The sequence below is a fragment of the Triturus cristatus genome, chromosome 3_1 (assembly GCF_964204655.1).
Source record: "Triturus cristatus chromosome 3_1, aTriCri1.1, whole genome shotgun sequence".
NCBI classification, from domain to species: Eukaryota; Metazoa; Chordata; class Amphibia; order Caudata; family Salamandridae; genus Triturus; species Triturus cristatus.
In genome coordinates, this window is record NC_140583.1 from 329504863 (window position 1) to 329520559 (window position 15697).

Consider the following 15697-nt stretch of genomic DNA (forward strand, 5'->3'; position numbering starts at 1 on the left):
ACTAGAGAGAGAGAGAGTCAAAAAAAGAAAGAGATTGTTTGTCCCTCTGATTATTGTGCACTAGTCTGGTTGATATGGAAATTCAACCAGAATCCAATTAAAAATCCAATTTGCCTTTATGCCTATGCAGTGACATCCACACACGATAAACAATACCTTAAAAGGCCGGGTGCGCAGTCCATCTTGAGCAATGAAGACAGAGAAGGGAAGGCTGGCATTGAGCCTTGGCTCCCAACTATAGTTCAGCTCATTCATCGACTTTCAATTATGGTCCTAAGCGAAAGCTGTCCTGGCTAGAGGGCTCTTGGATCTTGATATTAATCAATGATAAGATCATTAAAACCCCTAGATGTCTTCAAAGTGAGGATCTGCAATGCACAGTGACCGAAGGAAACTTTTGATGTTCCTTTGTAGGTATCGGTTTTCATTAGTTCTAGAGTACACCACCTCCTTCTGTGCTTAGCGGTCAATCAATTCTACCTCAGTTTGGATTGCATAGGTACAAGGTTGCACGTAATTAAACAATTCTATTACTTTAGCTAAAACACACAATTTATAGATACTGTCAGAATGTAAAAGGAGCATCTTAGGTTCATTTAATAAAATCAGATTTCATAATGCAGATTGTACATCACAAATTTGCTATTTAAACCTACCCAAGTGCATACCATCACTTATGGGTTGCCCCATATATACTCTGTATATGTTCCCTAATGCTGCTAACTACTATGCAAACTCTGTTTGTTTCACATCATTACTAAGCAATATTAGGCAACACATCTGAATAGCGCTCAGACACCTCAGGGTAGTAACGCACTCTACAAGTCTAAATTTCATATCTATATGCTTTTTGTCTCCCAGCTATTACTACAAGGCTCAGAACTGGTTTCCTTTGAAATATGTTTACAATCCTCTATTGACAATATTGTTGATTGGGTAAAATAATATATTATCATAACACTCTCATGATGGTAATTTATTCAAATGATCCAAATCTGCAATCCTACCAACCTTTTAATAGTATAACCTTTCAATAGTATTTTTCAGTGTACTCTTGAACAGGCGCAGCTCAGCATTAAGGGCGGAGGCACCTGGCCCACAATCACTTTTTTAAGTATGATGTGTGTCTGTCAGACAATTTTTTTAAAACTTTGTTTTTCATTTTACAATAAGAAAAACATATCGTCAACGATACTGCAGACAGGGTCATCCCTTCTTTTTTCTTGTTGACACTTGGTACAGGTTGCAGCATTGGAGATAGACAATCACAATAGGGGTACATAATCATCCTTGTATATAACACAGTGAGGAACAGGGCATGAGGTAAACCACATACATATAGGCTGTACACTTATAGCATTAATTCTCCCGGCATTCATCATGGTTAGTACAGGAAGCCAGGTGCTTCAAATGCCCTAATGCTCTGTCACCTGGCACTCTTAGCCAAGCTTTGCTATGCTCAAGATTTCATAGCCCTGAGGGCATGACCTCATCAGCCCAGCTAAGTCTTGTGAGAGCCTCACCCTCACGATAGATAGACACGGACCCGGGTGCTTCAACTTTAAGTACTGAAGTGCCCAGAACTGACTATCTATCAGTTACACCTCATCACAGAGTGGGGTGGGGTCAGCAACTCTTACTGAACCCATCTTACGCTCTGATGAGTTAGGGAAGGAGCACGTCATTGGCTAACCCACAAGTCAGTCAGAGGGAGATGGTGGCTGGATCTTGCATCAGCTGCTTCCATCCCAAAGCCTTCAGGAATCACTGAGGACTTCCAGCTTCTCCACCGGATGTCACTTCTATGGCCCGCTAAGTGCATGTGAATGTTAGGTGCATGTATGTAGTGTATGAATGTATGTGTATTTGCTCATGCATGCTGTGAATAGGTGTGCACGCGTGTATGTTCCTGTGAATAGAGGAGTGTGAGTGAGTGTATATTGGTTAGACGGGTGTGATTATGTGTGTGCGCTTGTAATTGGGTGCGGGGATGTGAGAGTGTACGTGTGTGCTTACCCGAACTGCTCAGCCACAGTACGGGCCACCACTGCTCTTTAGCAAAATTCTCATAGATTAAAAAATACAGTCAATCTAGTTTTGAATTTAATATATAAAATATTAATATATAGAATTATTTATTTTTAAAAGTACCAGGGCCCTCGTTAGGAGGCCACTGCAGCTTTCACCACCCATTGTCCCTGCCAGCACTGCCAATGACAGTACTAAAACAACTACTAACCATCACACTTCTACAAGTGTGACAATTCAAACTATTCCAGGCGGCCAACACTATAAGGATGGCTTGGGCGGCAGGTATTATTCCTTTTTAATGTCTTTTGAATTAATAAACATCTCTTATTTTGCTCATATCTAAATTAGACAGACAGCGCTACAATGTGGCAGACTGTCATAAGTTCCTGTGTTGAAAGTTAAGTGCCGGTGTTGAGCACCAGAAACCAGCGGCTCAAATTAAGCACCGATTCAACTCTCCGCCAGAGCTAAGTTAGCAAGAAATATAAATAAGAGCCTGACTTCATACAATTGCCCCAGCACCTGGTCAAAATTTCCAGCTTCTCATGGAGTTATAAATACCAGGGTCATCAGTTTGTGTGGGGGAAGGGAAATACCTAGAATGTCTCTGTGCATTGGGAACACAGTGTCCAATTTCTCCAGTAACTCCTCATTTCTCCATTGAGTTTCATCTGGACATTATTGTCTATATGAAATGCACAGGATCCATCAAGTTACTGCAGACCTCATAATCCTAATAGTGCCTGCATCCGGGGCCCCAGCAGGATTATAAGGGCACTTGTAATTAGGTCCAGAGATTGATTATAGGGTCACTCCCCTTTCAGCCATTGATTCTTCGGTGTATCTTTGAATATTTTTTTCAGTCCACACGAGTACTGAATAGTTACACATTCACATACACAAGTCCCTCCAATATTATTATTATTATTATTAAATTTATAATGCACAACAGGTACTCAAAAAGGGTTTTCCGGCGCCGACAAAGACTAGAAGAAGAGGTGTCAGCTTAAATTCGCTACTCGTTAAAAAGCCAGGTCTTGAGAGATTTACGAAATTGTGTATAAACCGTTTCACTCCGGATAGTTAAAGGAAGTGCGTTCCATAATAAGGGACCAAGATATGCGAATGATCTGCCGCCCATCCGAGACAGTTTAGTTCTAGGCACAACAAATTTCTCTTGGGTCGATGAATGAAGACACCGCAAGGGCACATATGGGCTGACCAAAGACTGCAGATATGAAGGAGCAGTTCTCACTTTGATTTTAAACATATGGCTTAGGGCTTTGAACTTAATTCGGTTCTCAACCCTGAGCTAATGGAGATCCCGCAGATGACTGGAAACAGAAGCAAATCTGGGGACCCTGCACAGTAATCTTGCCGCAGCATTCTACACCGTCTGCAGTCTACGAGTCACTACCTTGTTAGATCCAAGATAGAGAATGTTTCCGTAGTCCAGCCTCGAATTAATCTAAGCCTGGACTACTGTTCTTTGAGTTTGCTGGGGCAACATCCATAAAATCTTTCTTAGCCACTTCAAGATGGTAAAACATGTGGAGGACACTTTGATTGCTTGATGGTGCATCGTAAGCGAATCATCAATTATAACGCCTAAATTGTGGACTTGGCTGGAGGGCTGAGGAAGTACTCCCATTTCACTGGGCCAATGTTGTGGGCCCCAGAGATCTTTGTTATTACCCAAAATCAGGACCTCCGTCTTCTCTCCATTGAGTTTTAGGTAATTGTTTTGCATCCATGATGCAATTTTACCTAGGCCAAGCTAAAGGAGGGAGGGCCTGGCCTCGCTTTCCATGGAGAGAGAGAAAATGATTTGGGAGTCGTCAGCATAAGAAAACAAGGACAGTCCAGCCTCCTCCGCGACGTCAGCCAAAGGTCGCACATACAGGTTAAAAAACAGGGGGATAAGTATAGAGCCCTGTGGCACCCCATGTGGTAAGAAGTGATAATCAGAGCAAGATGTTGAAGAAAAAATTTGAAAACTGCAATTGGTTAAAAAAGAAATTAGCCAGTTCAGGGCTGACCGCCAATGCCCAATGAGCTTAACGTTTTTGCCAGTATGGTATGAGACACTGTGTCAAAAGCCACGCTCAAATCGAGTAAGATGAGCGCGACCGTATCTCCAGCATCCAGGTGTCGCCGTAGTCATTCCGTTACCCCTAATAACGTGGTCTCTGTGGAGAAACCAGCTCGAAAGCCAGATTGTGACGAGTGAAGGAGCTTATTGGATTCAACAAAGGCAGAAAGTTGAGTGTGAATATGTTTCTCCAAGATTTTAGAAAAAGACGGTAATAAAGAAATGGGCCGGTAGTTTGAAAGTATCTCAGGATCGGCATTAGCCTTTTTTAAAAGAGGGATCACCATAGCGTTCTTCCAGTCTGGTGGAACTATGGCTTCCTGCAAGGACATATTTAGTAGGTCCATGATGGTAAGCAGGGATGATGGTTCAAGTTGCTTTAGCACAGAGACTGGCAGGGAATCTTTAGGAGATCCAGATTTGATACTTTCTAAAAGTCTTTTAAAAGAGGCCACATTAAGTAGGGGCCAGGTGCCTAAGTTATTTAAGTGGGTACAAAGCGGCGTATCCTGGTCAGGATGAATAAAGTCTGCTGGAGGTTGTACGTGAGCAGTTAATAGGGAATTGATAAATTGCAGCAAAGGGGGGTTATTGCCCTGTACACTAGTAATATCCAAGTAGATTTTTTCGACTTTCTGGATAAAAAAGAGAGCTAGATAATCACATTTCTGTTTATTAAGAGGGGGGAGGGCTGGCCAAGGTGGTAGCGCCAGCGAACTCTTTTACCATATTGAAAAGGGTTTGGGAACAGTTCAGAGCATCCGAAATGGTAGTGAAAACATACTCAGCACGGGCTGATTTGCAGAGACTATGGTATGTTTTCTTAGCCTTTTTATATATAATTTTAGATTCGAAAGCATACTTGTTTCTCCATCTGCATTCCAGCACTTTACATTTGGCTCTCTCGACTTTTAAGGTGTCAGTGAACCAAGGTGCTGGAGGGCGGTAGTTGTTAACCCTATTTTTTGAGAGGGGGAGACAAGCATCTATGGCAGTGAGAAGACATTTTTGCACAGTATCAGAAAGCTGGTTGATCCTCTGTTTGGAAATGGGCACATTTGAGCACAGTATTTTATTTTGGACATTGATGTCTAGTTTTTTCCAGTTTCTGGTTAGAGTCCTTAGGATAGGAGTGATAGGCATAGAGTTTGCGGAAGGTGTAAGACTAAACTGGGTGATAAAGTGATCCGACCAACAAAGGGGGAGCGCGGGAAAACACTGAATACTGGGTAAGTTAGAGGAGATAGGATCTAACAAATGGCCTGCCTCGTGTGTGGGACCTGTATTCTGTAAAAGAATATTTAGACCTGCTAAATCTGAGACAAAGGATGTACTGATTTTACACGTAGGATCGTCCAAATGGATATTTTGATCGCCCAAAATAGAGAAATTGGCAGAGCTCATAAGTAGGGGAATAATTAGACTGGGAAAAGAAGAGGCCCAAAAGAGCCGAAGACCCAGGAGGACGGTATACAAGTATTCCAGAAAAGTTAAAGTTTGGAGTTAGTGTCAGTCTGAATAGTGCTGCTTCACAGTTCGTGAGTGTTAAAGGCTCAAAATTACACTGGATGTCCTTCTTAAAAATAATAGCTATACCCCCTCCTATTTTTAAGCCCCGTTCCTTCCTAACTATGGCGTAGTTGGAAGGCAGGGCAGCAGCGACATCTGTACCAGAGCTCTCATGCAGCCATGTTTCCATAAGGAATAGAGCATCTAGTTGATCCTTAACCAGGAGATCAAAGATGTCCATTTTATGCTTAGAAAGAGAACGGCAATTAGTACTCAGGAAAGAGAATTCCTTATTAGTTTGTACAGCCTGCTTATTGTTTCTTCTTCCCTTAGTAATAGTTGCCGGTCTCTGGGTAGTACCAAGTGAGAAACCGCAATGTAAGCATGTTTCTTCCCTGTTGCATAATTGTAAAAGCGTGCATGCCTGTGAAGGGGAGGGCTGATAAGTCGCTAGATGGCTTGGTGGATAAACCAATCTATGCATCCAGGCCGGACCAGAGGTCATGGCCCCTGGTCCCGGTCGGGCGCAGACGGGCTTGCCTTTGGCGCGCCCGCTGCGCAACGGACCAAACATGTGGTTTAAATAGTGTATCCACCCGGAAGTATTGAGGGCTGGGGGTGGAGCTGCGTCCCTCCACACAAGCGGCACACAAAGCCGTGGTGGACCGTGGATAGCAGATAGCGGAACTAAAGTGCAGTGCGAACAGAATTAAATGCAGTTCAAACGTAAGTTACTAAAACAAGATTTCCCTTAAAAACGAAATGCACACGTTTAAAAACACGAGGCTAAAGACTTGTCACCAGCGCGCTTCTATCAATCTATCTATCCAGCATTCAAAGCAAAGTGAAACTAGACAGCTTTGGAACACTGTGCTGTTGAAAGATTTATTCTCAAAACATTTCAAACTAAGGGTGGGATTGAGAATAGAAACTGCACTGTTTATGCTTTTTTTACTGTCTACTTGGACCTTTTAAGTATATCATACTCTTGAATTAACCATTTGTGTTTCTCACTGACTGTGATAAAAGGAGAAACACGTGTCTCCTCGAATAATTTCAAGGAAACGAAGTTGCACCCTTGTGACAGCATAGATAAGGTTTACAGTTCTACTTCCCAGCAGACCAGAACAAATCCAATTCCGTTTTATTGCTACTCTCTTTATCAACAACGTGTGTTTCACAATTTAGTGTGGGGAGCACTAGATAAGAATGTAATGGCTCCAAAATGCATGTGATTCTGCAATCCCTGTAATAGGCCTCTCTAATTTCTTTATAATCTGTGACTTGTGACGCACCCAGCCACTAAATTGTAATAACTTATTACAGTTAAGTACTGATGTCACACTGCCTGATGCCAGCAGCCAGGGTACAGGCTCGTCAGATAATTGAGCATAAACATTGCTTTTCTTTGTTCTGCTTTTCAGTACTAGATGTACAGGACAAGTAGAAATGTTCATTTTTTTGCACTCGTTAGGTAATTATGGAAAATTTAGAATCTCTCTGCATGTTTCTACAGATTCCAAGCTACTGTACCTTTTTTTTTAAAACTGACTTGTATTAAACTAAATCCTATATCTTTTTGTAACAAATATCTAACAGCATTTGATGTGTGTTCATACATGCCAACATTTTAGAAGAAGAAAGTGGGAGATTTAAAAAGAATTATCGGTAGAACATATTTTTCCCATCGACTTCTATTGAAGGAGAGGCCATTTCAAATGGGAGACAGTCAAGATAAAGCCATTTTTGCCTTAAGAATTCGTGAGTCTCCTGCCTGATTTGGGTCTATTGACATGCATGGAGTTTCATTATGCACTAGACTAGAGGTTCTAGTTGTTATCCTATATGTTTGCAAGCATGATCTCTCTCTTTCTTATTAAAGAGTTATGCACCAAGGATTTAAGTGATTTGTGAGAAATGTGGTGGTGGGACCGTGTATTATAAGAAATAAAGTACCGTCTGCTGTACTAAAAAGGATAATACAATCACCTTGGTAATTCATTAACCTTCTAAAGCAACTCAGACTTCGACCTCATTTCTCTATATGGTCATGGAAACCTCAGTGACTAGCAAAACACACAAAATGATGGATGGAATGTTGCACATTGGCAAAAAATTCACCCCCAGTCACAGATCTGGGTTTAATCCATTGTTAGTTTGCTCACCATGCCACTCCAGTTCAGACATGGCCATATGCAAATCAGTCTTGACCCTGTGCCTCATGGGAACAGTCCAACCCGAACTGCCAAGCCATGTCTTCCCTGGACCGGAATCAAGCATCCTAGGACCGGTTTCAGTGACTAGCAACAGTCACAGGGTAAAAACTATTCTAAGGTTGGCAGGCTTGAGATGGTAGAGGATGGCCAGAATTCATTACATGCTGATGCTCTTCTGAGGTTTTGGAACATTTTCTGGTAATAAACACATCTCTTTTTTCTTTCAGTACACTGAGATCCTCCTTCGATATTCTCAAACAACGTGAGTAATTAACAATTTCCTAAGATTGTAATTGCTGTTCATTAATGTCTGACAGTTGAGTCTGTGCATATTAACATGTCTGAAGTGTTGAACTCAAGCTTTTACATGACTCTGATTACATTCGTTCACAGGAGAACTCATATTTTCATTCCTTTCCTAGAGAAAAAGGTTGAGCTCTTCCCAGACAACAGTCTTTTGATATAAATCAATCAATTAAGCAGTATTTCTAAAGCGCGGCCAATCACCCAGGGGGGTATCCAACCGATGAGGTCTCATAGGTCTTAGTTGAAGAGCCAGGTCTTGAGTCCCTTTCTGAAGTCCAACAGTGAAGGTGCAGTTTGGGGGTGGAGGGGGCTTGGCTGCAAGGTAGCAGAAGGAGGGACCTCCGCTGCAGCTTTTGTGGATGCGGAGAAAGTGGGCAAGGGAGGCAGAGCGCAGTTGTCTGACAGGTTGGTGGAAGGAGATTGAGGTGTGCAGGGCCTTGGTTTTGGAGGGCTTTGAAGGCATGGGTTAGCATCTTGAGCTGGCATATCTTTGGGACGGGGAGCCAGTGGCAAATTCTGAGGTGGGGGTGTTGCTAGTCCATTTGGGAAAGTTGAGGATGAGTCTGGCTGCAGTGTTCTGTATGGTTTGAAGTTGTTTGAGGAGTTGGGTGGAAGTTCCAGTGTAGAGTGTATTTCCGTAATCTAGTCACCTTTTGACGAGGGCTTGCTTTATTATTTTCCTGGTGTTGATGGGGATCCATCTGAAGATCTTACAGAACATATGAAGGGTGTGGAAGCAGTAGGAAGATACAGAGTTGAGAGTTCGCCATCCAGGATGAACCCAAGGTTGTGGGCGTGGTCGGTCAGACTGGGTGTGGGTCTGAGTTTGGTTGTTCATCAGGTGTCGTCCCACAGTGAGGTGTCCCTTCCAAAGATGAGCACCTCCGTTTTGCCTGAGTTCAACTTGAAGCAGTTGGCCCTTATTCAGTCTCTGATATTTGTCATGGTGTTACAGAAGTTGGTTCTGGTGGTGACTGGGTCTTCCGTGAGCGAGAGGATGAGCTTGGTGTCATCCATGTAGGAGATGATGTTGAGTTCATGGGTTCGTACAATATCGGCCAGAGGGCTAATCTATATACGTTGAACAAGGTGGGGCTGAGGGAGGATCCTTGGGGGATGCTGCAGATGATTCTCTTGGGCTCGGAGATGTAGGGCAGGAGGTGGATTCTTTGAGTGTGTCCGGTGAGGAAGGCGGCAAGGCCTTTGAGGGCGTCTCCCTGGATGCCGTTGTGGTGGAGTCTTCTGATGAGGGTATGGCGGAAGATGGTGTCAAAATCCACAGATAGGTTGAAGAGGATCAGAGCTGCTGTTTCTGCTCAGTCCTGAAGGGTCAAAGTCAAAGTAAGTTTTATCGTTTGGTCAGTGAAAACCTTAACAATATAAAAAGACATTTAAAACAATCAATAAAATTTGCCAGTTTTTAAAACTTGACATCAATATGTTGCTGATAAAATATTAAACACAGTTAATTAAACATACTCTAATTATTAGTCCAGATCCCCGTCTATTTGCACTGGCAAAGTCCCAACCATTTCAACTGACTTGATCTGTTGTTTAAAAGGTTGAGTCACTTGCTTTACTCCAGAGGATGCAAAAATTGCCACCTTCTAGCTGGATTTTTTTTAGTCAATTTTCAGAGCGTGTTCGAAGACATTAAGGAATTTAATAAATTTGCAATTCAATTGTGAGTCCGATGGGTCTAGCCCTGAAATTATTGCAGCTCTGCAGGTCCTAATACCTCTGGCATTAAGAGTTTTTCCAAGTAAAGTGACTCGTGCATTGTGAAGTTTAGAGCATGTAAAGATTATATGGATAAAATCCTCTTTATTGTTGCCGCAAAGTCGCCATGATTTAGGCCCCATGTGCACCCCGTTTGGCTGGTCCGCTATCGACGGTAGTTTCGCAAAACATATAGCCATTAATTGTTTCTTCAAGTAGATTGAGAATGTTATGCTCAGGTAGTACGGTGCTGGTGCAAGGGTCTTATAGTGATTAATCACTATCCAGGCATGCGACCTTGAGCTGAAGATATTTTTGTCGAGCAGTAGTGAATGGAATTTTGCTGATTTGTTTATTACTTGTTTGAAGGACTGATACGGCAAGTTTTTATTCCAGAACTCAGTCGTGCAGGTTGTTAACAAGGATTTATATAGATATTGGTCGTATGGTGATTTTTTAATCCTCATCCACTTCTGTCCAAAAGGCTTTGTTAATTGGAGAGGTAGCCGCGTTCTGTTTCAACCGATACTAAAGCTTTATTGTGGTATACATTCTCCCTTTAGTTTTGTTTAAGAGACCAAATCCAAGTCAAACCTGGACCGATGAAGCCGACCAATGTATCTGGAAAACATTTTCATAAGTTCAGACTATTAGTCGGTTTAAAAGGTCTGAATCTTTGCCATGTAGAGCGGTACTGGCATACGTTAGCGTTGGCAGCATTTTGGCCACCATCACCGCATGCAGAGGTTTGTATGACAGTCCATTCAATTTTTTTACCAGTATTCTGAAGGCAAATGTAAGTGCACTGGTTCACTGTGACATGTACATTTTTTGCTCTAGATGGTTTTGTCTATTATCTATATAGAACCCCAGATATTTGTAACTTGTTACTTGCTCCATCTGGTTGCCATTTAGCCAGATGTTCTGATTGCTTCTCCGGTGATTACCAATCAACATTGTTTTGGTTTTTGTTGTATTTATTTCTAATTTGTTAAATTAAATATATTCTGACATCTCATTTAGAGCTCTTCGAAGACCGATCTTAGTTAAACTCATTAACACCACATCGTCAGCATACAAGAGATGTGTTAGTAATAATTTACCTATTTTCGGTGGATGGGAATTAATACGATCAAGCCTTTGTGCAAGATCAGACATAAACAAATTGAAAAGGTGTGGCGCCAATACGCAACCTTGTTTTAGGCCTTTGGTTGTAGGCAGCTTCCTGGATAGTTTAGAACCGTCTCCTATCTTGATTCTTATCCATGTTTTAGAATAGAATTGCAGTTTGCATTTGTTTGCTATTAGTGATAGAGCTAAGATGTTTGTGATTATCCCTATGCCTTGCCTGAAACCTGTTTGATTGACTGGAATCAGATTAAGCTTGTTTGACCATTCCTTCAGGTCATCCAAAATAAGTGTGGCATGATAATTGGCTTCGACATCTAATAGGGCGATTAGCCTGTAATTTGATGGATTTGTTCTATCTTCTCCTTTTAAAGATAGGTGTCATTATCGAGCCTTGCCAATTAGGTGGAATACAATTTAGTAGCTCTGTTTCTTCAAATAACATGAATAGATGCTCGCTCCAGAAGGATGGATTGTTCTTAAAGATGGCTTGAGGAATGCCATTAGGTCCTGAAGCACCGTCTCCTTTGCCTTTCTGTATTATGCGTATTATTTCATCAGCCGGAAGAGGGGACCGGTCTGTCTTTACTCTGAGGGAACTGGTGCCATATTTGCCATGCAGTTTAGTGTTTTCCTCAATTGGGTTAGCACCAGAATCCATCTTTACTATTGAATTGCTCATGCTGTCCTCTCCTAGTTTGCTTATATCACCACCACCTTGTATGATGTTTTCCTATGTATTTTTTACCTTTGTTAATTCTTGGTTGGTCAATGCTGGATTATCAAGAATTGTGATTTCTGCAAACTTTGTAGTTAGAAATTCAGCCCACTCGTGTTCTTGTAGGTTTGACGATAGCATGTTCACCGGCCTATGCAATTTATTTATCATTTCCCAGAATGTACTCGAGTTGTTTTTCTTTGCATAACAGAGTAATTCAGCCCAGTTTTTATCATTGTTATTTCTCTTTTCTTCCCATAACTTTTTTTATAAGTTTTCCTCAGCTGACGTGTGTTGTCCCAGGCAGCTTGATCGAGGTATGTTATTTTTAGCCTCCTGATGGCTTTTTTGAGTTCACGTTTCAAGGCACCCACTCCTTCCGTCAAATTTTGTATAGTTCTGTTTTTTTTTGTTAGCCTGATGTTGTTTCCTGGGCATTATTGTTGTGAGATCTGAAATGAAATTTACCCATGCTTGGATTTTATTTGGGGCCTCGATTTCACAATCCATTATCAGCCTCTATAGTTTAATTTGAAGTGCTTCTATAGTTTCATATGATCATTTTAAACGTTTAAGGTCAATTATGTAGATGCTTCCTTCTGTTGTAGGATTAGCCTGATGTTTGGCTCATTTTAAGCTGAAATGTATATGCTGATAAGAATGGTCACTCCTAGTTGTATACTCTATGGACAAATGAGAGAGTAATGGCATCAGTGATAATGAGATGGCTGTATAGTCCAGTCTAGATCATGTCTTTCCTCCATGGAATGTATATTTGGGTGGAAAGTCGTCAGTTGTTCTGCCATTTATTACTCACAATCCAAGTAACTCTAAAGCATTTATCAGGCGTTGACCTACGTGGTCCTGGGATGTTCTCTTTAGCTGGTTTTGTAGTGGGACGTTCCAGTATATGTTGTCAGCTACTAGCTTCTCGTCTTCATCCAGGGTATATTTTAAATTGGAGTTAAAGTCCCCTGTCAGTACCATATCCCATAAGAGATATGTGCTCCTTATGTCTGTAATTGTAGCAATTAACTGGGCGTTATGGGCCTTTTTTCCCCTTACTATCGGATGTGTGTACGTATTGATCAGCAAGACAGATCTGCCGACAATGCATGAGGTAAGTTTAATCAGTTGTATATTTGGTCCCGGAAAGACTATCTGTTCTGATTCAATGTTTAATGCTGTGGATATGTAGACTGTCAAACCCCCTTTTGGCTGTCCATGAGTCTTTTTTTTTTACTGTAGGTAAGGTATAATGTATGTACCCAGCCAGTGGTATATCGTCCAGTGCCCATGTCTCCTGAAGCGCTATTATGTCACATGTTTCCCAGTTTTGAGGGTGGCAGCCTTCTTCAAGCCATTTATTTGCTCCAGCGATGTTCCATGAGAGCAGATGTATGTTTCCCGAGTCAAGCTTATCGGATAGCTTTTCCATAGGTCAGTTACCCTTGCCTACTCTTAGCGCTCCTGGCAGCCAACTCCATCTGTTTTGATCTGATTCAATCGCAGCCTCCTGTTCTTTCTGCACTCCACTCCTCTGTGAGGTCATTAGGCTACTACCTTTTGCACTCTGCAGAACTGCAAACACCTGCTGGTTGTTTTTTCTTTGTCCTGATCCGTGACTCACATTATAGTTAGAGTTTACAGTCAAAGGACTGAGGAAATAAAAATTATGAGACCTATGTGTCCCCTATGTGCCCACCAACGCTTTATGTACACATGCATGTATCCCATGCATTTCCCCTCCATGGCCTGTCTATCATGATGCTTATGCTATAACGTGGCCTGCCATCATCCAGTCTCCCATGAGAGAAACAAAAAAATCTGCATTAAGGCCTACACGTTTTGCATCATGTTTTTCTGCACTTGTGTCATTTTCATGAAAGCCCATTTTTGTGGCTCAGCCAGAGGCGAAAAGAGGTTTCAGGCCTCAGACGCTCTGAGAGCTGCAGCTGCGTATCCTTGGCATCGCACACTTGGGCCTCAGCCAAAGGGGCCCAGTCCGGGGTGCCGAGACAGTATTGAGCACGGTTATCTGCTTACTCCTACTGAACCACATTCCTGCCTGGAGAAGGAGGAATAAAAACACAACCCTTCTGCAAAGGAGAGAGCCTAGCCTTTCTGTCTCTTTCTGTGTGATTGCAAAGCTCACGTCAGTGAAAAGCCCATAGCCCCCATGTAAGGCCTACGCAGTGAATGAAGAAATGAAGAAATAGGTGCCACATCGGCTCTTGGTGATGGGCAACCTATGTCACAGATCAGTCCCTGCTCCGGACTATAGATATCAGATAATACAAAATGTACTGGTCGTCCTGACACTGAAGGCCTCTCTTCCAGACTCCCCGACTGCACAGCAGCCTTCCCCCAGTTACACGTCAGTTACACGTCATGCTCGAGTTGAGCACAAGTAAGGCAAAGTTCCAGTAAAGTTCCAGCTGATCACGCAACCCCCTCCAGGTATCCACCCACCTATGACACTCACCTATGACTCATCAAGTGGACGCCCACATGGACGCCCACCTTCACGCCTACTTACACGCCCACATGCTCTTATCTCATTCTCTCTTGCTCTGCCTGAAGCACTCCTGCTTACGTATATTATTGAATGTATATATACTGTACTCTGTGAATAAAGTTTGAGAATGCTGAGCAGAAGACCCTTCCTGATCCCTTGTGGTGATGGAACCATTCTCCCTATAACTCGAGTTATTGGAATAAAGCCCTTTTGAACCTGATACCACGGACTCAGCCTCTTGCTTTATGCATGATCCTATTGATACCTATAGAAATTATGAGTGCGTAATACTTTATTTACGACAGGACCAGGATAGCGTGGTATAATCGGTCTTGACAGCTTAATAGCCCAAGCTTTGAATTGCAGATTAGAATTCATAATGAGCTGGACTTCTTCTTCTGACATGTAGTCAATGTTTGTTCAATATTTTTATGATTTTCTTTTGAGATAACTTCTACAGCCAATAAGTTCAATGAATTCAAGTGTTTTAAAGCTGGGATTTCTGCTGTTCATTTCAGTATATTTCCTCTGTTTAATATATCATGCCGCCCTTTCGATTCGTATTCTGGTGTTAAGAGTATTTGCTGCTTCGGTAGTCCTTGCCCTTGCTCTATTAGCGATGTAGGCTCTTCGTTCTTATCATCAGCTATAATTAGCTTCTTTTCATTTTTTATTTGAACTCTTAGATTTCTGTATTGGGTCATGCTTCTCTTTCAGGTATTATGAGCTGGGATTTCTAATGATGACAAATTCACCTGATTCGCCTCCTTTTTGTTTTTACTTGCTGTTTCCTGCCCAGGGTGTCCTTGATCGCTCTCTGGTCTGTTTTCCCATAAAGATTTCAATTGCATGGGATGTAAGATTTTCCGGTGGCGGTCCTACCCTAGTGCTGTTACGAAGTATATGAGACTGAGGCTTTAGGTTCTCATTTTTCTCGTTTATTATGTTAGGATCTCAGTTTCCAAGCTCATAGACTTCTGTAGTGCCTTGGACTTTTTTTTGGCCCTCCTTGTCTTGTTGATCCCTTGTTATCTGCGCACATTAGAGCTAGGGCGTTGGAGCCTTGTTGTTTCTTTGCTGTTTTTGCTGGCTGATCGTTGCTCTTTCAGTCGTATCCGTCGGGGTCAGTCCCTTACGTTTTTATATTCTCTGCCTGTGACCTGCATGCGTCATATGACTGGGCCAGTCGCTTATTTCCCATTTTATGCCTAGCAACTGTATGTTTTTCCTCAGGGCCATACGATGTTTCTCCTTTTCTATTTGTTGTCACCTCGGTTCCCACACGTTCCGCTCCTCTTTCTTTGATCCGATTTACTTAAGCTAGGCTATTGTAATCCACCTTTTCTTCCTTTTGATAGCTACTCGAGGTATCAACTGTGCTTGCTGTAGAACTAGTCAAATCCTTCACTGCCTTATTCACCCTGGTTGAGCTAAATATTGGAAATACCTTGGTGGCCTGC

General features: G+C 42.2%; 1 protein-coding gene across 1 annotated transcript in view; it reads left to right on the plus strand.

Annotated features, from left to right (window-relative positions):
* Positions 1-15697, plus strand: part of PSTPIP1 (proline-serine-threonine phosphatase interacting protein 1) — a 632908-nt gene that overhangs the window by 268956 nt on the left and 348255 nt on the right. Inside the window, exon 4 of the mRNA XM_085644041.1 lies at positions 8076-8110. Within this exon, the coding sequence (XP_085500167.1) occupies positions 8076-8110 (35 nt within the window). The remainder of the gene's footprint in view (positions 1-8075; positions 8111-15697) is intronic.